Source organism: Trachurus japonicus, chromosome 21 (assembly GCF_045865225.1).
Source record: "Trachurus japonicus isolate A0001 chromosome 21, Traja_1.0".
NCBI classification, from domain to species: domain Eukaryota; kingdom Metazoa; phylum Chordata; class Actinopteri; order Carangiformes; family Carangidae; genus Trachurus; species Trachurus japonicus.
The window spans coordinates 10,553,986-10,572,154 of NC_140927.1; the positions used below are offsets into that span (position 1 = coordinate 10,553,986).

General features: G+C 43.1%; 1 protein-coding gene across 5 annotated transcripts in view; it reads left to right on the plus strand.

The window, feature by feature from the left end:
- The window catches only part of myo1b (myosin IB), a 62,062-nt gene that overhangs the window by 11,248 nt on the left and 32,645 nt on the right, over positions 1-18,169 (plus strand). For all 5 annotated transcript variants that reach the window (XM_085764772.1, XM_085764773.1, XM_085764774.1 and 2 more), the window contains exons 2-3: positions 1,793-1,939; positions 5,136-5,251. In XM_085764772.1, the coding sequence (XP_085620898.1) occupies positions 1,814-1,939; positions 5,136-5,251 (242 nt within the window). In that variant the 5' untranslated portion in view covers positions 1,793-1,813. The remainder of the gene's footprint in view (positions 1-1,792; positions 1,940-5,135; positions 5,252-18,169) is intronic.

An 18,169-nucleotide genomic window follows, 5' to 3' on the forward strand; every position in this document is an offset into this window, starting at 1 on the left:
CTGGGAATGTTTTTGGCTCAGTGCCATCAGACAAACACACTGCACCAGTCAGTGGGCACAGTGTAACAGAGCTCAGTGGACTATGGCTCGAAAAGCAAACACATGCCTCTCCCTCTCTGCAGAGTTCATCCGTCAGAGTCACGACCTAGCTCTTGGCAACTTTGTAGCATTAAGGCCATTTAAAATGTTTAAATTGCAAATGATCATAAATCATGTTGCATCATTCTTCCTCATCTTTTAAAAGTTTTGTGGGAGAGAGTGGCTTTGGAGCTCGCATCTTGCCTCCGACTAAGAGCTTGGCAGCTTCTTTATGAGCCAATAACACTGGGCCCTGCAGGGGAACAGAGGCCAGAGAAAAAGTGAAATGAAAGCCTACACCGGGAGTCTATTTTTTCAGGAATGTCTCGCTGCTCCTGAGTTGCCACTAAAAGCTGGTTTGACAGCTGATGGCGAATTATGCCTTTGAAACAAAATGCGGGTTTTCCTCCTAAACTTAGGACCTTCATGTTTTGGATTTCTACCAACTCATTCAGATCACATACCATATCGTCCTCTGGAGCCAGCTGTTAAATCTCCAAACTATATGTTTGTGTATTTACTGTCAAGACTATCTGTATAAAACATTTGTGTGAGATGAATGTATGCAGAAGATGCTTTTGTCAGTGTGTCAGACGCCACTGCTTTTTTTTTCATTGAAACTTCAGAAACATCAAAATGCATTACAAATGTGGAGCCTTGCCATATTTTCATTTGGTATAAACCAGTGTCTGTTTCTGGCCACGCAAAAAGAGACATCTGTACTACAAGAGCAGTAGACAATAGATGACTACATCCATTGGCATGGTGTGGACAGTCTGTCACAACAGCAGACATTGGGTTTTTGCTGCAGCAAATCCCCGTGTCAAGGCCCTGAATGTATCCTAGGCCCCTCTTTTATCTTCTGCCCTTTACCATTGGGATTACCGTCCCAAAGGAGAGGGGAGGCGACACTAGACTGAAAACTGCCACCCCCAGCACTGTTTTTGTCAGAGTGCACTCCAGCCCAGATCCTGTACTGCCCCCAAATATTATATTGCTGCAACAAGTCAGGCGACAAAGACGCATGAAGCAGTTTACTGTTTTCGGGGAGGGGGGGTTTTCTTTTGATTCATAAGATGTCCTGAAACAGGAGCCTATTCCTGTGGAGCTGACACTCGGGGGGGTTAAGAGCAAAGTTCTTCAGTTATGTAATAGCCTATGGGATGTTCTCACATGCCAGAGGAAAAGGACTGAATAGCCAATCAAAAGGCCCCTCTCCTCTTCCCTGGAGTCAAAGTGCTGCTGTACAAACATGTCCACCCCAAAGTTTATTTGTATTGGCTAAGTTTAGAACTGTTTATTTTCTGATCAGACAATATGTCTTTAAAACCTTTGCCAAAAAACCTCTGTAAATAATGATCAACAAGGATGAAATAATGGCTCAATAGTTGTAATTATGTGATAAATGTGTGTCTTTGAGGTGTAAAAGTGGAGTAAAGTGTGTTTCTTTCTCACGTGGCGTTCATGCAAAACTGATAAAATAACAACAATTTAAATGATGTGTTATTTACATCGGCATTTGCTTGTTGGCGGTGTTCCTCTTTACTCACTGTTGTGGCTCATGGTGACATGACAAAACAAAACATTGGCAGACTCATAAACACATAATTCCATAGTGCTGTGGGCCCAAACCTCCACAGGGTACTCTTGTTGGTTTGCAATATATTTGAATATTTGATGTATTTCCTCCTTCCTCTGTTTTTTTTCTGTGCAGGGGGGCACACCTGCAGCCAAAATGGAGGTGAAGACATCACTTCTAGACAACATGATCGGGGTGGGCGACATGGTCCTCCTAGAGCCCCTGTCTGAGGAGTCGTTCCTGGAAAATCTGAAGAAACGCTTTGACCACAATGAGATCTATGTAAGTTTTCCATCTTATATTGAAGTGATGATTGTATAAATGTAACACAATGGGGGTTTAAGTAGCAGTGTGACAGTATTGTGAGTCACGACAAAAAGAAAACATGCAGATACATTTTTCATTACTCTATTGTTCCTCAATTTCCTCACTAATTTTAGCCTTGGCTACACAAGTGGCACAGATACAGAGACCACAACAACCAGCCAATCAGTAAATCACATCACCAATGAATGTAGATGATGCCTTTTAATGAGGCATGAAATCCAGAGCTCTGGGACAAGGGGAGGCTGGCAGCCCAGTTGGGCTGTATATCTAGAAAAAAAGGAGGGGGTTGTTAAACTATCATCCCCACATCAGACAATTGGTTCTGGGTTTAGTCCTGTGGCACTCCCCGGTTCCTGTGCTCTGCAGGTCGGCCGCAGGAGATGCCAGCCGAGATGATTACAGCTCTGCTCCGGCTGGTGTTGGCTCACAGGGCCCAAGGGATGATGTCACCTCATATAGCAAATGATTGCCTTTAGTGGTGGTCTAGATATTTTACTGAGATCCAGCCCACATCCTGCTGAGGGACTGGAATGGTGTTCTTACTTTTGAGATGCCCTCGGAGCTCTGAGCTTTTTATTTCCTGTGCGGCACTGACCTGAATGTTGTGAAGTAGTTAAACGGGGCACAGTTGTGCTTCTTTAAAGTAATTTCTGTAATATATGTGCCTCAAAGAGATGTTTTAGTTACACTGCAGAAAAAAAAGATGCTCGCCTTAAGCTTTAGCTGCCTGCACATGGAGTGAAAGTAAAAATATCACCTATTCATGGAAAGGTAAATCACATTCTGGGATTCTGGGTCTGTAATGGAAGCTTTTTTGGTGGCATAAAAACTGCACCTCCAAGATTGATGACCAGGAGCAGCTCTGAATCCTATACTTATCCAATAAATCTGTGGTGCACAATCCTTGCAAGCGAGTGTATTTTTCCCTCTGTGGCATCATTCCTTACAAATGGCCCCAACCCCCCACCCCAAACTATCATATGACAGCTCAGTGCAGAAGAAACATGGCTTTGTTTTCCAGAGGGACAGCGCATCATGTATCCAATAACTTAAGTGGAAAATCAAAGGGAATGAAAATCGCCCTGCTAACTGCTTGTTATGTCTCACTGAGCAAGAGGAATTACTGAGAACCTCTGCATTTCTCAAAGTTTATTTAACTTGTAAAGCCCTCCTCATTTTTAAACACCAACTTTGTGACATTATTAGGTAGATCGCTTTTCTTTTCACACCAAACCTGCAGCAGAATGAACCCGTCCCGCCTTATTACCTGGCATCCGCTCCTCTAATGAATTTCCCCAGAGTTATATTTAGCAGATGTTGATGTCATGTGTTAAAGTAACTACCCAAATCTTATTTTCATGGCTTTTCATGACAGATCAGGTCCACAGATCCCAATCTCCACCTTTTTTATGTAGCAGCTGATCTCTCAGCTACATTCATTTTAAATGAATGGTGACTTCACACTTAAATAGAAATATATCATATATTTTTTGTCATAGAAACAGACAAATTAATGGTTTATGGTACATTGTATTGCAGACAGATCCTAAACTTTTTGAGTTTTGTGGTTTAAAAGCCAAAGACAAAGGGAAAGAAAAATAGATTCTTCTGTTGTAGCTGCTGGGCATGTGATGTTTCATCCCAGCAGCTGTAATGAACATGAGCCGTTACAGATGGAGTTATAACGAGCAGGAAGGCAGGTGTATGAATGCAAAACAAAACATAGAAGCAGCACACATGAGGGCTGTGTACATTATTGGTCTGCGCCAGTGAGACGTGACACTACTTTCAGTTTTAACCTTAGGCTACGTTGCCACCCCAACCTTTTTGCAGTGGAGTGGAGGTCAAAGTACTGCCGAGAAACCTTCATGGGGAAAGAGAGCTACACAATACTACTAGCAGGCAGGCAGCAGAGATGAAAACAACAGAGAAGACTGGTGTTATTGTGGCTCCATCAGAGCACAGCAGCACACAGTTATACTTTTCCTCTGGCTCTGAATCTCAAAGAAAATAGCACCACATTTAGTAGCAAAAAGCTAATATGCATAAAACTCGTGTTTTTTCCCCTTTTCTTTCCCCCTCCTTTTTTATTTTGGTTATACTCTTGCCTCAGTACTTGCTTTAGATTTGGTGTGAAAAGGCGTAAAAAGCCCCACTTCATAGTTGTTTGTGTCATTTCGACAGCAGTTTTCTGATCCGTCAAAGGAATCTGATGTTCTTGATGATCTGCATAGTTAAAAAACATTTTTTTGTTGTTGTTGCTTTTTTTTCCCTGTGGCCAAGAAAACCCTCCATTAACACATGTTACAATGTTTACATTGCACAAACACTTTCCCTTTGTACCCGTCCTCTGCACTTGAAAAGGCCTCATTCTGCCTCTGGTGCGCTATTGAACGAGAGGCTGTGGGAGGCTGTGGAGTTGCCACAGGGAAGGCCATGCTCCACTCTTCGCAGAGTGGGTTATGCAACGGCCATTACCATGGAAAGCAAAGAAAACGTTTCAGGTTGATGTTTGAAAGTGCTATCTGGGATCTGTTTTTGAGCGTAGGAGGGTGATGAAGAAGGATTCGCTTTCAAAAATATCGGACAAGTGTTATCTGTTGAACAGGGCCTGTGTGAATGTTACATAAAGGTGGTCTTTTAATGCAAAACAGAAAGCAGTGCTTTAATGTTTAACAAATTAGATTCCTATTAAAAACCCACAGCCGACAGGTTTGATATCTTGCATTTAAATTACATATTGTGTAACCGATTATATGACAGTGTTTTAAATGGGGAAACTATTTTGAAAGATTTTCTTTTTACATGCAGTTTTGCAAATGAGAATGCTCATATTGGTTTGACAGCACACATTCTTGAACAGGTCATACATCGACCTTCCATTAGCACTGTGACCTCTTTGCACTCTGTTCACTGCCCAAGCCACAGATTCCCTTCACCTTTCATTTTTACATGTCTTGAGTTTCACTTCAGGCATTGCAGGTCTCAACAATGCATCAGGAATACTAAAAGCTGATGCAGGATTCCTCTCATTCAACTCGGCAATTAACACCCAGATGGACGGACAGGTTACTGAGGACAGGCGCTCCTGTCAGTCTGTGCAAAACCGAGATGTTTGACTCTTCCCCATGTTTTTTTCTTCTCCCCTCAGACGTACATTGGCAGTGTGGTGATCTCCATGAACCCCTACAGGTCCCTGCCTATCTTCACGCCTGAAAAAGTGGAGGAATATCGCAACAGAAACTTCTATGAACTTAGTCCACACATGTGAGTTCAACTCCCAGATCCTTTCTGTGTTTTTATGATTTATATTTCACGCCCCATTCAATGCTCAAACAATGGGTAAGGACTGTTGAATTGTATGTGTCGAGCAGGAGCCGTCATCTGTTGAGGGTACAGCAGCGCATTAAAAAAACCTCTGTACGGATTATCAATGCAGACCCAGTGACTAATGCGGATGGCTAGGGGGGCGGACTGAGATCAGAGGGACACTGGCTCTCGTGCGGGCCGAGTCCGCCTTCAGCTTCTGCCGGCCCATTCAGCAACCATGGCATGCCATCTGTCCATTGGCGACATTGCTGCGAGGCTGCCAAGATAAAACAAAGCCCGGCACTCGTCAATTAGCCTGCTGTGTCTCTAGGCTGCCGCAAAGCCCCCTCCAAGAGACAGACTGAAAGAGTGAGAGTGCCCCTCTCCCAGAGCAGACATACTCCCTGCAGACAAAAGCTAGCTCCTTGGCTCGATTTTACAGCCAGCTAACACTAAACTGACGTGACACAGTTTCACACTGTTGTGCTCCTTTTTTTCGGTGCCTGCCTCCTACTGGCTTGTCTTCGATTAACTGTTTAGGGCAACTGGTGTGGGGCATGGCCAGCCATCAGTGCTTTGTTTTTAGAGTTTGGAGGTTGTCCCAGTTTACCTGCTGAGTGACTTAAATCACAGTAAACACATCCCATTGGAAACCAAGCCAAGTGCCCCTTTAACACAGGAAGTGAATAGGAAGTTAACTGTCACCGTTTTGTTTTTTTCTCTTAATACTGTAAATGGTGCCAAATTTCCCAACATGTTCCCAACCAATAATTTCCCTGTGTGTATTTTGAGTGATTGTGTTGAAAATGGACTGTACTGCAAACATTCACATTTCTAGAAGGATGATCTAAGGATGGTTTAGAGAGCATTTAAATATGTTGTTGTTTGGCAGCACACAAGCATTTTTAAAAATGGTCTCAGCTCTTGACTGCACTACCACAAGATCATTTAGGCAGTTAGCCCACAATTTGTCAAAGCCTGTGCAAGATCATTTTCATACCATACCGACGGGAGCTGAAAGCAGTGCCTGACTTTAAAAGGCAATTCATGGAAAGTACGAAAGGTTCGTATGATCAAATATACAAAAAAAAAAAAAAAAACACTGCTGTGGTTCTTTTAAACCTGCAGTAGAATACACAACCTGATGTTTTGTTAAGACCAATCTCTCATACACAACTCTCTGCCCAACCTTTGGTGGAACCCGTCTCTGTTTCTGCATCTCTAGCAGAGCAGGGAAAATACATTTCATCCTCTAACCATGTTAAACATCACCTTATCATTACTCTTTAAGCAAAGACGATTAAGCCCTGTTTAATAGGACAGGCTCTTGTAGAGGACCTAAAATGCCAGTCAAAGGCAGATTGTTTCAACATGCTACATGAATTCATCTTAATCCCCAGTCTGACCATCTGCACCAAGCTTTGTGGCTTTGCATTGATCGTCCTCAAGTAATGTTAAACCACAAGTCTGGTCAAATGCTTCAGCCCCGTTACTCTCTGATCATTTCGTTTTGAGCCACCTTTGCATCAGTTTTATTTATTTTATATTACAGTATCTATTTATCTAGCAACCCATATTTATAAGGAACACTGCATTTGCCAATTTTAACATGTCCCCTGTGGTACAGTTAGCATCACATGGTTAAAAAAAAACAACTATCAGACACATTAAACTGGTTGAGCATAAGTAAACTTTTCCATTTTTAGAACTGCGATGTCTGTGGTATTTCTGTTTTGTGTGGAATACACAGAGTTACTGTGCCTCTAAGTAAAACATTATTCCACATGTTATAAGTAACGCAACAAAACTGTGCTGACTAATTCCACCTGCTACTTTTGCCTTTTCTTTGAATTGGCTTATGACAGGACACTGACAATGAATATGTTTTTTTATTGTGGTTTTCCCCCAAAATGAGCCTCCAATACCCATAGAGTTGGCGTTGTTTGTACAAATGGGGAATTTAGGTTTTTTGTTCATCTCTAAACTTAGAAGCAGCTGGATAGCTGTGGTTTGGAAATGCATTTGGATATTGTGATTTGAATACATTTGACTTGACTGGTAACCAAAGCAGAGAAGCGAGTAGACATCACTGCATGTGATTGAAATCCATGTCATGCATGCAACATGGAACAGCAATTCTTTTTTTCAATGATTTGTTTCCCATCATTAGTGTTTTCTCACTTGCATTAGTCTGTGTAAAACCTATATTTCAAGACAACGGAAAAACAGAAAAACACTGTTTCTGTTCCAGAAACAAAAGAACAGATGACACCAAAATTTTAATGAGATGACTCCCAGCTCCACATTAAAATCCCAAACTAGAAAAAGTTCCTGTTTTTCATGACCCTGTTTTTGCATGACTGAGCCTCATGTGGCTGAGGGGCATTATTGCCACAGTGACCGGCCCGTGCTGAGGGGGATCAGTGATTGACTTTAATTAAGGTAACAACAGGGGGTCTGAGGAATCTTCCTCTTCCTGTCCTTGATCCTCATTAGACACTTGAGCGGTATAAAATCAGCCGAAGCACCTGACCTCTAAAGGTTTTATAATGTTCTGATGATGGTATAATCTAAAATCTTGATAATTTCACACAGTTTAAGGCCATTTGATATTATGATTAACCACATTTCAGTTGATGGTATTGCACAGAAAGCTTAATGGATTAAAGTAGCATGAAGCCTACCGGCTTGATTGAATCTCTCACTTCACTCCCACTGGCGGAGAGCAAATAACAAGCAACAGATAACTGCTCAGCCTGCTGGACTCTGGTTCACACCTCCCCACGGTGGAAGTAACACCGCCCTGTCAATCAGCGCCACCCACTGCCACTTAGAAGTTGAAGATTGGTACAGGGTTGTGTCACTGACGGAAGTGTGTGAGCATATCCCAAATCAGTCTTTTCTGTCTTTTTGATGGAACAATGTGTTTATACACTCAGACCCCCTGTAAAAAGCTGAACCAATAGTAGCTAATGATCTCCCTAAAACAGTTGGTAGTGTAGCACTCTGTCCAGAGAACACACAGCTCTGTCTGTGTGATCATTCATTGTCTAAGGTCGTGGATCATCTGTTCAGAGAAGATGAAGGATGTTTGTCTTAATCCTTAGGTTAATTAAAAGACAGGGGAAGTCTTTGTTTTGTAAAACATGTTGCTTTTGCTGTTGCATCATCATTGTGTGTGTGTGTGTGTGTGTGCATATCCATCACCAAGTCTCCAAGGATGTCTTGGATACCTCACCGTGTGTGTGTGGCTTTGCTTTTACTCTTGTACGAGTAACAATGAATGTGTGCAGGTGCTCATGTATTTCACACCTGCTCTTTTACTCCCCAGACAAGTCGGTGCGCGCGTGCGTTCACTTCAGCTGGAGGGAGACCTGCAGCTGGTCCCTTATCTGTTGTTAGTAGTCTAATTGCCTGTTAAATCCCATTTTAATTTGTGTTATTGCACTTAACCATTGGCTCATTCAGGTCAGAGACCAGTGCAGAGCTATACATCTGAAGCAGAAAAAGTCCGACAGCAGATTTCTCCATGTTGGCAGGTGAATTTTTAAGTGATTCAGGTACTTTTTTTTTTTTTTATAGAAAACCACTTCCATGACAGCAAGCTTGGTCATAAATACAGATGGCAATATAATCAGGTTTCTGGAGATTGGGACAGATGTGTTGTCCCAGCTATTTTTAAATGAGGTCGGTCCATATTGAATTCTTTTAATTTTTTTTGAGAAATGGGATTTGTTTTTGCTTTTTCCTTTTTTCCTCCATCTCAATTAACAAAACTACCTGAATGCAATTCCAGCTGGAGACTTTATTTATGTTACAACAACAGTCCTGCCATCTCCACTCATCTGTCCATCATTTCCTCTGCCTCAATTTGGCAAAATGCTCTTTGCCCAGATGAGGCACCTCCATAATTAACTGGCAGGTGTTTTCTTCTCTTCCACACAGACTGTGAGCATTAGAAATGAACTAATCAGAGACCTTTCTCCATGCACAGCAGCACTGCAGATGGCCCGGTGTCGTCTTTTGTGTGTCCGCTGCCCAAGCCAGACAGTGATTGAGAGTGTGTGTGTGTGTGTGGACGGGCAGCTAGCCCCATGTCTCTCGGGTGAGATCATATTCCCCAATGTTTAATGAGGTATTGAGACCCCCAATGCTCTCGGCGCTCAATACCTAGTGCCACTGGAGCATTGGTTACAGGGGGGCATCACGACTGGCTAATGGAGCAAAGAGGCCTCATGCATGTGTCTGGGCTCTCAGCTGTCTCACACACGCCTGTGACAGCTTGACTGTAAAATCTGTTTTTAGACAACTGGGGATATCTTCTGTTTTCTTCTGTTATGGTGTGGTGTATTAATGAATCTCCCCTTGTGGAATAATAAAGTAATCTTATACTGCCAAGCTTTCTGATGATATCCAGGATGGGATTGTAGCTTCCAGTAGCCATTCAGCCCCTCACTCAGTTCATTGTTGCACAGCTCCAGCAAACATATTTCTCATCTGTGATTGAGTGTGACTTTACAATCCTGGGTTGGTCCAACCCATAATAAACACAAGATGAAGAAACTGTAACTGTCAGCTTACGCACGTTTGGCTAATAACACGAGGCATTGATTAATATAAATCATTCATTGCTGTAATGTAACTGCAGTTTTTAGGATGAGGCCTGTGCCCTCTGTGTCACAGACACTGATGAGCAGCAGAGATCACACGTGGTGGTGAGCTGATAATACTGAGGGGCTTCCTGATGAGCATCACGCTCCATGCGCCATTGAATATGTGCAGATTGCCATTATTTTCAGGCATGTTGCCTAGGAACAGCTATATTTGAATAAGCAGTAATGGTTTGAATTTGTTATCCATGAATGTGTTTTTTTTAATTCCCAGCTGCCATCATTATTACTATCGACTCTATCAAACTGCTGCCAAACGTCCGAGTGTAAACACGGTGCAGCACACATGACCAACTGCCCAGTTGTGTTGGAATCATTTTAGATGACGATCTTTAGACATCAGAAGGGATACTGTGATACACAGGATGTTGGATTAAGATAAAAGAGCACAGACACACTGCTACATCCGTGGCTGGGATGGACTTTGGAGCCATCGACTGCATCATGGCATCACACCTGTGTTTGCCTTTCCAGTGCTCTCAGCTGGAACGCTGATTGAAAAGCAGAGAGTAAACATGGTAAACCTCCCATCATATAGGATTCATTTGGGTATGGCACTTGAATACTAATTTCCCCCTCATTCTTGTTTTACTCTCAATGCTGGATTTAACAACTAAAATAGTTCACCCTACAATTATACACCTAAGCAACTCAAGTCTTTTTTTTGGTGTTATTGTTTTCTACTGTTGAGTAAAATGAAACACGGCCACCTCTGATGAAATGAGCCTCATCTTTTTTGAGCTGTGCCTTATTTCCATTTAGTTTTATCTGTCACAGCTGCAGTCTTTTGGTAACAACTGAAGTCACGTGTGTTCTGTTTTGCTATTATATAAAACAGACTGCTTTCAAGGAGGCCTTGACAAGTTACAGCACAGAACCTCCGTGTACTGTAGGTAGGTTTAAGTGGGCACATGTTGAAATGGCATTTTGACTCAGGTGGGCAGTGCGAGTCCTCTCCAGCATGTGTGTTGGCGTAATGTTGTGCTCAGTGAACCTAGAGAGAGATGACAGAGAAAGTGTGTGTGTGTATGTGTGGGTTCCTCTTTTCCACCCACTTCTTCACCCCAAGAATAAAATGCAAATGTATTAAACTAGATAATGCCACCATTTATGATCATCTGCTACATTTGTGGATACAGGCAGCACTCTCATACCTATGTGCTCCCAGCACCTCGTGTGCACTTTATTTTCTCCCCCACAGCGTTGAGATCCCAGGAAATGTTAGATTTTGTGTTTTCATCTTAATTTGTTCAGAACAAATTACAAAGGAGAGCACTTCTTCTCCCTTTGGTTCCCTTTACATTGAATAAAAGCCAAAATGCCAGAAACAGATCATCTGGGACATTGCTGTATTAAGCTTATAGAAAATGGTTGTTCTGTTGCACTTTCACGGTTGTGTCATTTCCATATATCGTATTTCTCATACTAAATGTTTGGCTGCAGTATCTGAAATTACTAAGCCCAGTGGCAATCATTTATAGGGAACAGTTATGCATTCCAGTTGTATCAGAGATAATACTTCTACCTGGCTGACTAAACATTGAACCATCATTTCTTGCTCCTGTGAGCGTGAGATTTTACTTTATAGACTTCCCTTTGTCCCAAAACCGCCGTAAACTCTCTGTTCATAGTCAGAACAATGTCTATTGAGCTTTTTATCTGTGTGCACAGCTTGCATAACTACCTTTTTTGAAAGAATGGAAGCATATAGATAAGACTGGTATCAGGTGTGTCAAAGTGTGTCCCACCGTATGACCTTATATCTTTTAACTGTAGGATGTATATTTATTTCATTTTTTTAAGGCGCAACCATCAAGATGCACACACACACACTTCCATTCTGTCTTTGTGCCATTTCCGAGCTCAGCGGGGCTGCAGCTCAAGTCATCCTTTTGTAGAAACTGATGGGGAGCCCCTGCTGTTGCACTATACTGCGGCGCTGCTCTCGCTCCGCAGCCGGTCTCCAGTCATGGAGAGGCGAGCATGTGATCGGTCACATGAAATCAAACAAGCTGTCAAACAGATTTGAAAGTGATTTGTGTGGATTGGGGATTCAGTTGGCTGTGGAAATTTGGCCGTGGTTAGATACATTTCTCTCTGCTAGACCTTCCCCAAGGGCCCGACGGAGGGCCGCACGGGTCACACTGGGATTACACAAGAGACGCCACCGCACACGCAAATGGAAATCTGATAATATAATTTGCCAGTTATTAGAGCTGGGATAATTTATATTTTAAATTAAAAGAGCTCGTGTATGAGGTAATGATTATCAGAGGAATTACACTGAATCATCATTTCATTATTTTCTTTTAATTCCATTACTTTTAATGTGCTGCAATTACCATAGCTTCTCCCTTTTATCCAAGTTACATGCCATGTTTATGTATTGATACAGCTCTGAGAATCACTTGTATTCAGCCAGCTAAAAGTAAAGCAAACATCCACCCACCATTTATGAAGCAGTGCCTGACTTTTTCTTACCTTTTGCTCTGTTACATTTCATTGTGAACTGTTTGTTTTGGCTCCGGGCTTCATTCCCTTCTCTCTAAAACTCTCAGGCTTCTTCTTTTTTTCTTTTTTTTTTTTTCCTGGTGTGGAGCCGGAGGAGGTGTCACCCACCAGTGCGGTGCTGATGCGAGAGCAACATTACACTGTAAGACCCACAATGAGTCAGTGTGTTGTCTGAATGGGCTCAGTGGGTCGCACGTGGTCTCCCTCAGGCCGTTTCTTCTTAGAGGACATGCTTGTACCAAATTGGACTTAACAGTTTATGTCTATGCAGCCTTTGTGCCCCAGCTGTAGATATCATCCACTTTCCAGAAACATAATGCACAAAGATATGTAATGTGATGCCGAGATTGTTATGGTCCAGCAGTGTGGAAGAGATTAGTAATTAGAATCACAGAGGAAATTATTCTCGCTTTTTCTTCACCACTACTGAGGTTTCATTTCATTTATGGAGAACTGGTCACACAAGTCTTCCAGTTTCTTTCACCTATATACTCTGTGGTGGCTGGTGACAAAAGAGTGGGCGAGACAGGAGACAAAACCCTTAACCTTGACATCATGTTATGTAACAGTAGTTGGTGAGGTTTGTCTAAATCCTTCACCAATCTCTATAGGGTCTGTAAATACATGGCGCACACACATATTTCAAGCCAGAAATTAGAAATGATATGAATGACATGGAGATTGGCCGGCCTGCTCTGGTTGTGCTCAAGTGTAATGATGTGTCATTACATCTCTTGGCCCCTTTGAGCTTGAAGTGACAAGGACAACAGTGCTGCAGTGGAGTGCAGCTGAGAAATGGAGAGCAGAATGAAGAGAGGAGGTCTTCAAAGCTGACAGACCTAATGTTTTTGGAGCTATAAAAAGAAAAGCTTTCCTTTGTGTTTCCATCATCCTGTTCTGACTGTGCACTTGCCCTTACGTATCATTTCTTTTCTTCCTTAAGTGTTTTTCTGTGTCCTGTTGCCAAAGCCACATGTATGTATTACTTTATCCATGGCCATGTGTCACTTATCGTTGCATGAAATGTTATGACTCAAACTATACTTCCTGACTTTTTTTAGTGGCTAACAATTTGGTCTTAAAATATGTTGCATATTCACACAGACCTACTGAAAGAGTTTCTGAGGGAATCTTTGTTTTAGAGCTGCTTTGACTGAGGATGTTGTGCTACCTTACCCAGCATGCTTGCTTCCTGCTTTTCCAAGGATCAGACAAACAGCTTGGACCTGTGTTTTCCCCCGCTGTGGGAACGCTAAATTGCTGTGCAGTAAAGTAAATTAAAGCCCTTGCCCCCCCCACAAAGGTTTGATCTATGAGTTGGGGAGTATCAATGGGTAATTTAACAGAGGTCCCAGACAACCTCGAGTGAGTGTTGAATAAATTAGAGATGCGTGGCAGCAGTTCTTCACTCTGAGCTTTTAATTTAGACATTTCCAGCTATTCTTCATTGCACCTTGTGAGTCGCACATTGAGAATGCTCTTTAGAGTAGAAGACCGTTACCGCGATCTTACGTCTTATCTGTCAGATCGTTGCCCTTTTACGCCGACTGTCTCCTTTTACCACCTGTTTTCGCAGCAACACATTGTCATAACCCGTCCACAGATGTGGCACATCTGTCAGGACCCCCAAAGTCTTTTGTGTGCATGTCTGCATCCGCTACCCTGCCCACCCACAGCAGCAGCCTCGCCATCAATCATTGAAACTGTCTGAATGTGTGCCACTGCGAGTGTGTGTATGTATGTGTGTGTGTGTGTGTGTGTGTGTGTGCGTGTGTGTATGAGTGTGGGTGTGTGTGTTCCTTGCACCAGCCACCCACTCGTCCACCTGGCCATAATGCATCAGGAAAGAGCCGCTTCCTTGGCTGCTTCATCAGACTCAGGGCGGATTTCCTGTTGCCTTTTTTTTTGGAGGAAGCGGATCACGCTGAGATCACAGGCTACTGTACTGCTCTGCCCCCCCACACACACACACATGACAGAAACATAGCAAATGTGACATTTGAGCAGTCAACTGGGGTCATCTGTTTTATTTTCAGGCTCTATCATCTGTTTGTAAGCTGGGCGGGCTGAGCCAACACATTACAGCTTCATTACCGACTACAAGTCACAACCTTGAAGTGCGATGCCTCTGCCCCCTCGCAGCGCTTGCACCGTTTTTTTTTAAAGATTCAGGTCACACACTGTCGGGCCCCATCAGCCCCTCCTGTGCCCCACTTACTTACTATGGGCTGGTAGTAAAAAGAACTGACTAGACTATTTTCTCCTGCTTACCTCATGGCACTGTGGCTTTGTGTTCACCGCTGCCACGTGCAACTCCCAAATTACAGCCTGCAGGCAGATGTGAAGGGGAGGTGCCAAGCAGCGCTGCTTACGGTCCAAAGGCCTTATCCCCGCCTAACCCCCGCACACCCACTGATCGACGGAGGGCCCTATGGGATTTCAGCGCCTCACTTATTGCTTCCTCTTGCCTTTGATGGTGACCTTGGTGCTTCTTCATCAGTCTTACTTGACCGCATCTGTGAAGCAGTGTATTTAGTTTCTGTTCACGCTGCTTTCATGGTCCTAATGATAGCACAGTGCCGTAGCCACAGGGGTGTATATGTTATTTCTAATTCTGCCTGTTTTTCTTGCTTCTAGGCACACACAGTTGGAGTAAAAATACAGATCAGTCTCGTGTGTGTGTGTGTGTGTGTGTGTGTGTGTGTGTGTGTCTGACCTGAATTGAAAGATTTAAACACATGTATATCATCTGTGCTTCCACAGTTTTGGGTGTGGCCCCCTGCTTGTTGCTGACCCCTATTCATGTAGTGATTATGTGACGGCTTTTCATATTCATATAACTGGCTTTGCGTGCGCGCATCTCATTGGGAGGGGTTCCTGGCAAAAGGACCTCCCACTCTTATTTTCCAGCCCCTCGCCTTCACCCGGTGCAATCCCCAGGTCGGCCTCCTCCGGGGGCAGGGGAGGGAGGGAGGGGTGGAGGGAGGGGGCGTGGGGGGGCGAGACAATTGTGTGTTGGTTTGCTCATTGTCAGGATCAGGTCAGGCAACAGGAGTGTTTTCACAAAGCAGACATCTGCTGCGCTGTGCTGCCCTTTTCAGCAGTGACGTAACGTCCTGTGGCAAGTCTCATCTCTACAGAAGTGGTGAACAGGAGAGGGAGAAAGCTGGTGATCAGAGATGTGTAGGGTGGAGAATAAGTTTGAAGCTTGTATTTGGTTAAAGGGGGAAAAAAAGTGCAACTTAAGGCACCAGAAATTTTTACATTATGACTTTCTTGTAAAGTTTTTTTTTAATAAACACTATTTTTACATTCTGTCCTCCTCAGCAGAACAGTGTGTTTTCCTACGCAGTAGACCCAGTAAACATGTGGATTGCATTTCTTTCCTTGTAAACATTTGCGAAGAGATTTATTTATTTCAACATTTTGAAACCGTATTGTTTCATCTCTCTGCAGTCCTCGCTGCAGCATTGTTTACTGTTTTTGGATCAATGGGAAATATATCGTGTAATATTGCTGCACTCAACATTTGCATTGCTGATTTTTTTTTTTTTTTTACTTTGTATATACACATAACTTAAAATGTTTAAACCATATTTACTCACAGGCACGTTTACAGAGTGAATGGAAGCATTAGTGCCCCCCTCCCCTCCCCTCTACCCCCCCCCACTTCTGGGTTTGTTGTTTTGGGGCTGACCAGGGGAGAGCACTGATGCTGGGGATACATGGGCTCCGGTCCAAAACAATGTGTGATGGTGCAGAACCCTAAGCCCCATTAGCCCGTCTGTGCTTTAACTTTGTAATGTGGCCTGGAACGCATTCATCTGGCTGTCCATCTCTGCCCTCTCTCTGTCATGGCTTCTTACAAGCAATCAGCTTCTTTTCAAATAGGAGGTCAGTGTTAGTTCAGCATGTGATTATATGCTCCCACTTCTGGTCCTAGCCACACTGACTCCACTAATTCATTTGTTGCTGTACCCCAAATTAGACTCAGATATTTATAGACATGAGCTCCTTTTTCCATTTCGTGGTGTATTTATGGAAGTTGGAGTCGATGTTAAAGAAATTACAGAATAAAACTTTCAGTATAAACACGCTCTTAACATCTAACACCCCCCCCCCGCCCCTCTAGAAGTCGCTTTTGAAACCTGTCTAACGAGTTTAGAGCCCGCCGGTTGCTGCCATGCTATATTTTGATGTGCACGAATCTGACAACAGCTTTTCCTTTTCGAGTCTATTAAACCTCACTAGTCATATCCCTGTCTAGACCAAGCTGCTGAGCCCATTGGTGGAGCTGTATGAAAATCACTAGCAGCATCTGTGAATGTCAGACATTCCTTCCTGCATTCATGTCCACTACACTTAGAGCATATAAATACTTGATTAATGATATTACACAGACCAAGGGGGACTTGGACCAAATTGGACACTGGGGAGAAACTATTTTGTTGCATTCCTCCAAAGTTACCTCAAGCTGTATTCACCCAGTATACTCATGTGAAACTTAGGACTTAAAGGGCCAACAAGGAGTTTGTATTTTGTTATAAAAAAGTCTCATATTAATGTGGATGAATCTACGTTACCCACACTTGTTAATGGGTCCATTTTCGCTAAATATATTGTTTTGTCTTTATCATTATTTTGTTATAATTATTTAGTGGTCGACTCGCCCAGCATTTCCTACTTACAGTTTCGCGGACGCTGCCCGGCGGGCCATGGGAATTACGCCGCCGAATTGGAACTACGACAGTATCTGATCGTCTTCAAACCTCCGACTTTCATTCTCGATCAATGAAAACATTCTGCACATGTTTTTGCTTTCGTCCATGTTGCACCGGTCCAAGAATTTCACCGTGTGCGTGGAGGCTCATGGGAAATGTAGTGTGAAAACACTTCGCTTTCCAAAACTCCTCATTGTCCCTTTTAAAGATGTTGATCTGAGCAAGATATGTACGTGGGATATTAAGCCTGCGATGTCTCCAAAGCTAACGGCATTGAGTTGAATTACTACCCGACACACCTGGGGGGGGGGGTTTGGATACATCAACCAGTGGTCCACCAGTACAGAGTCAAAGAGCTCATCATGGAAGTCTTGGATGATCCGCTGTACCTTGTCTCAAACTAAGTCACTGTGCCTCTGAACAGCAAATTTAAGTGTGTGTGTTTGTGTGTGTCTTAAGGCAAGAAGAGAACATTTCTCTCCACAATCACAGCTATTACCAGACGTGGCTTTGGAAAAAATTCCAGAGTAATGAAAGCCAAAGTGCAGGAGGGTGGGGGGGGGACCAGAGTCCTAGCAAGCTAATTTGCAGTCTCATGTCCTGCTAGAAGAGAAATTTGGAACAAGTTCCTGCAGCACCATACATGACTGTTTGCTTGCCAAATAGAAGCTGTAAAAAGCTTTTGCTACCGCCTCACCCCCTTGGTGTTTCTTCTGTTGTGGGCGTATCACATCAAAATGACAGACAACAGTGCCACACTAGATAAAAAAAGTTGTCATTGTGATATGGCCTTCGCAGCATCCACACCCTACTTTGAAACCATCATAAGTGGTTGCCTGCATAAAGAGAACAAATATTATATTGTTCAGGAATTCAGTGGGGGTGAAACTGCAGTAATCAGTCCCACTTTCCCATTGTAGCTCTGTCCTGGAATGTGTGACAATAGGCTTCATTTTATAATAGGCACTCCTCTT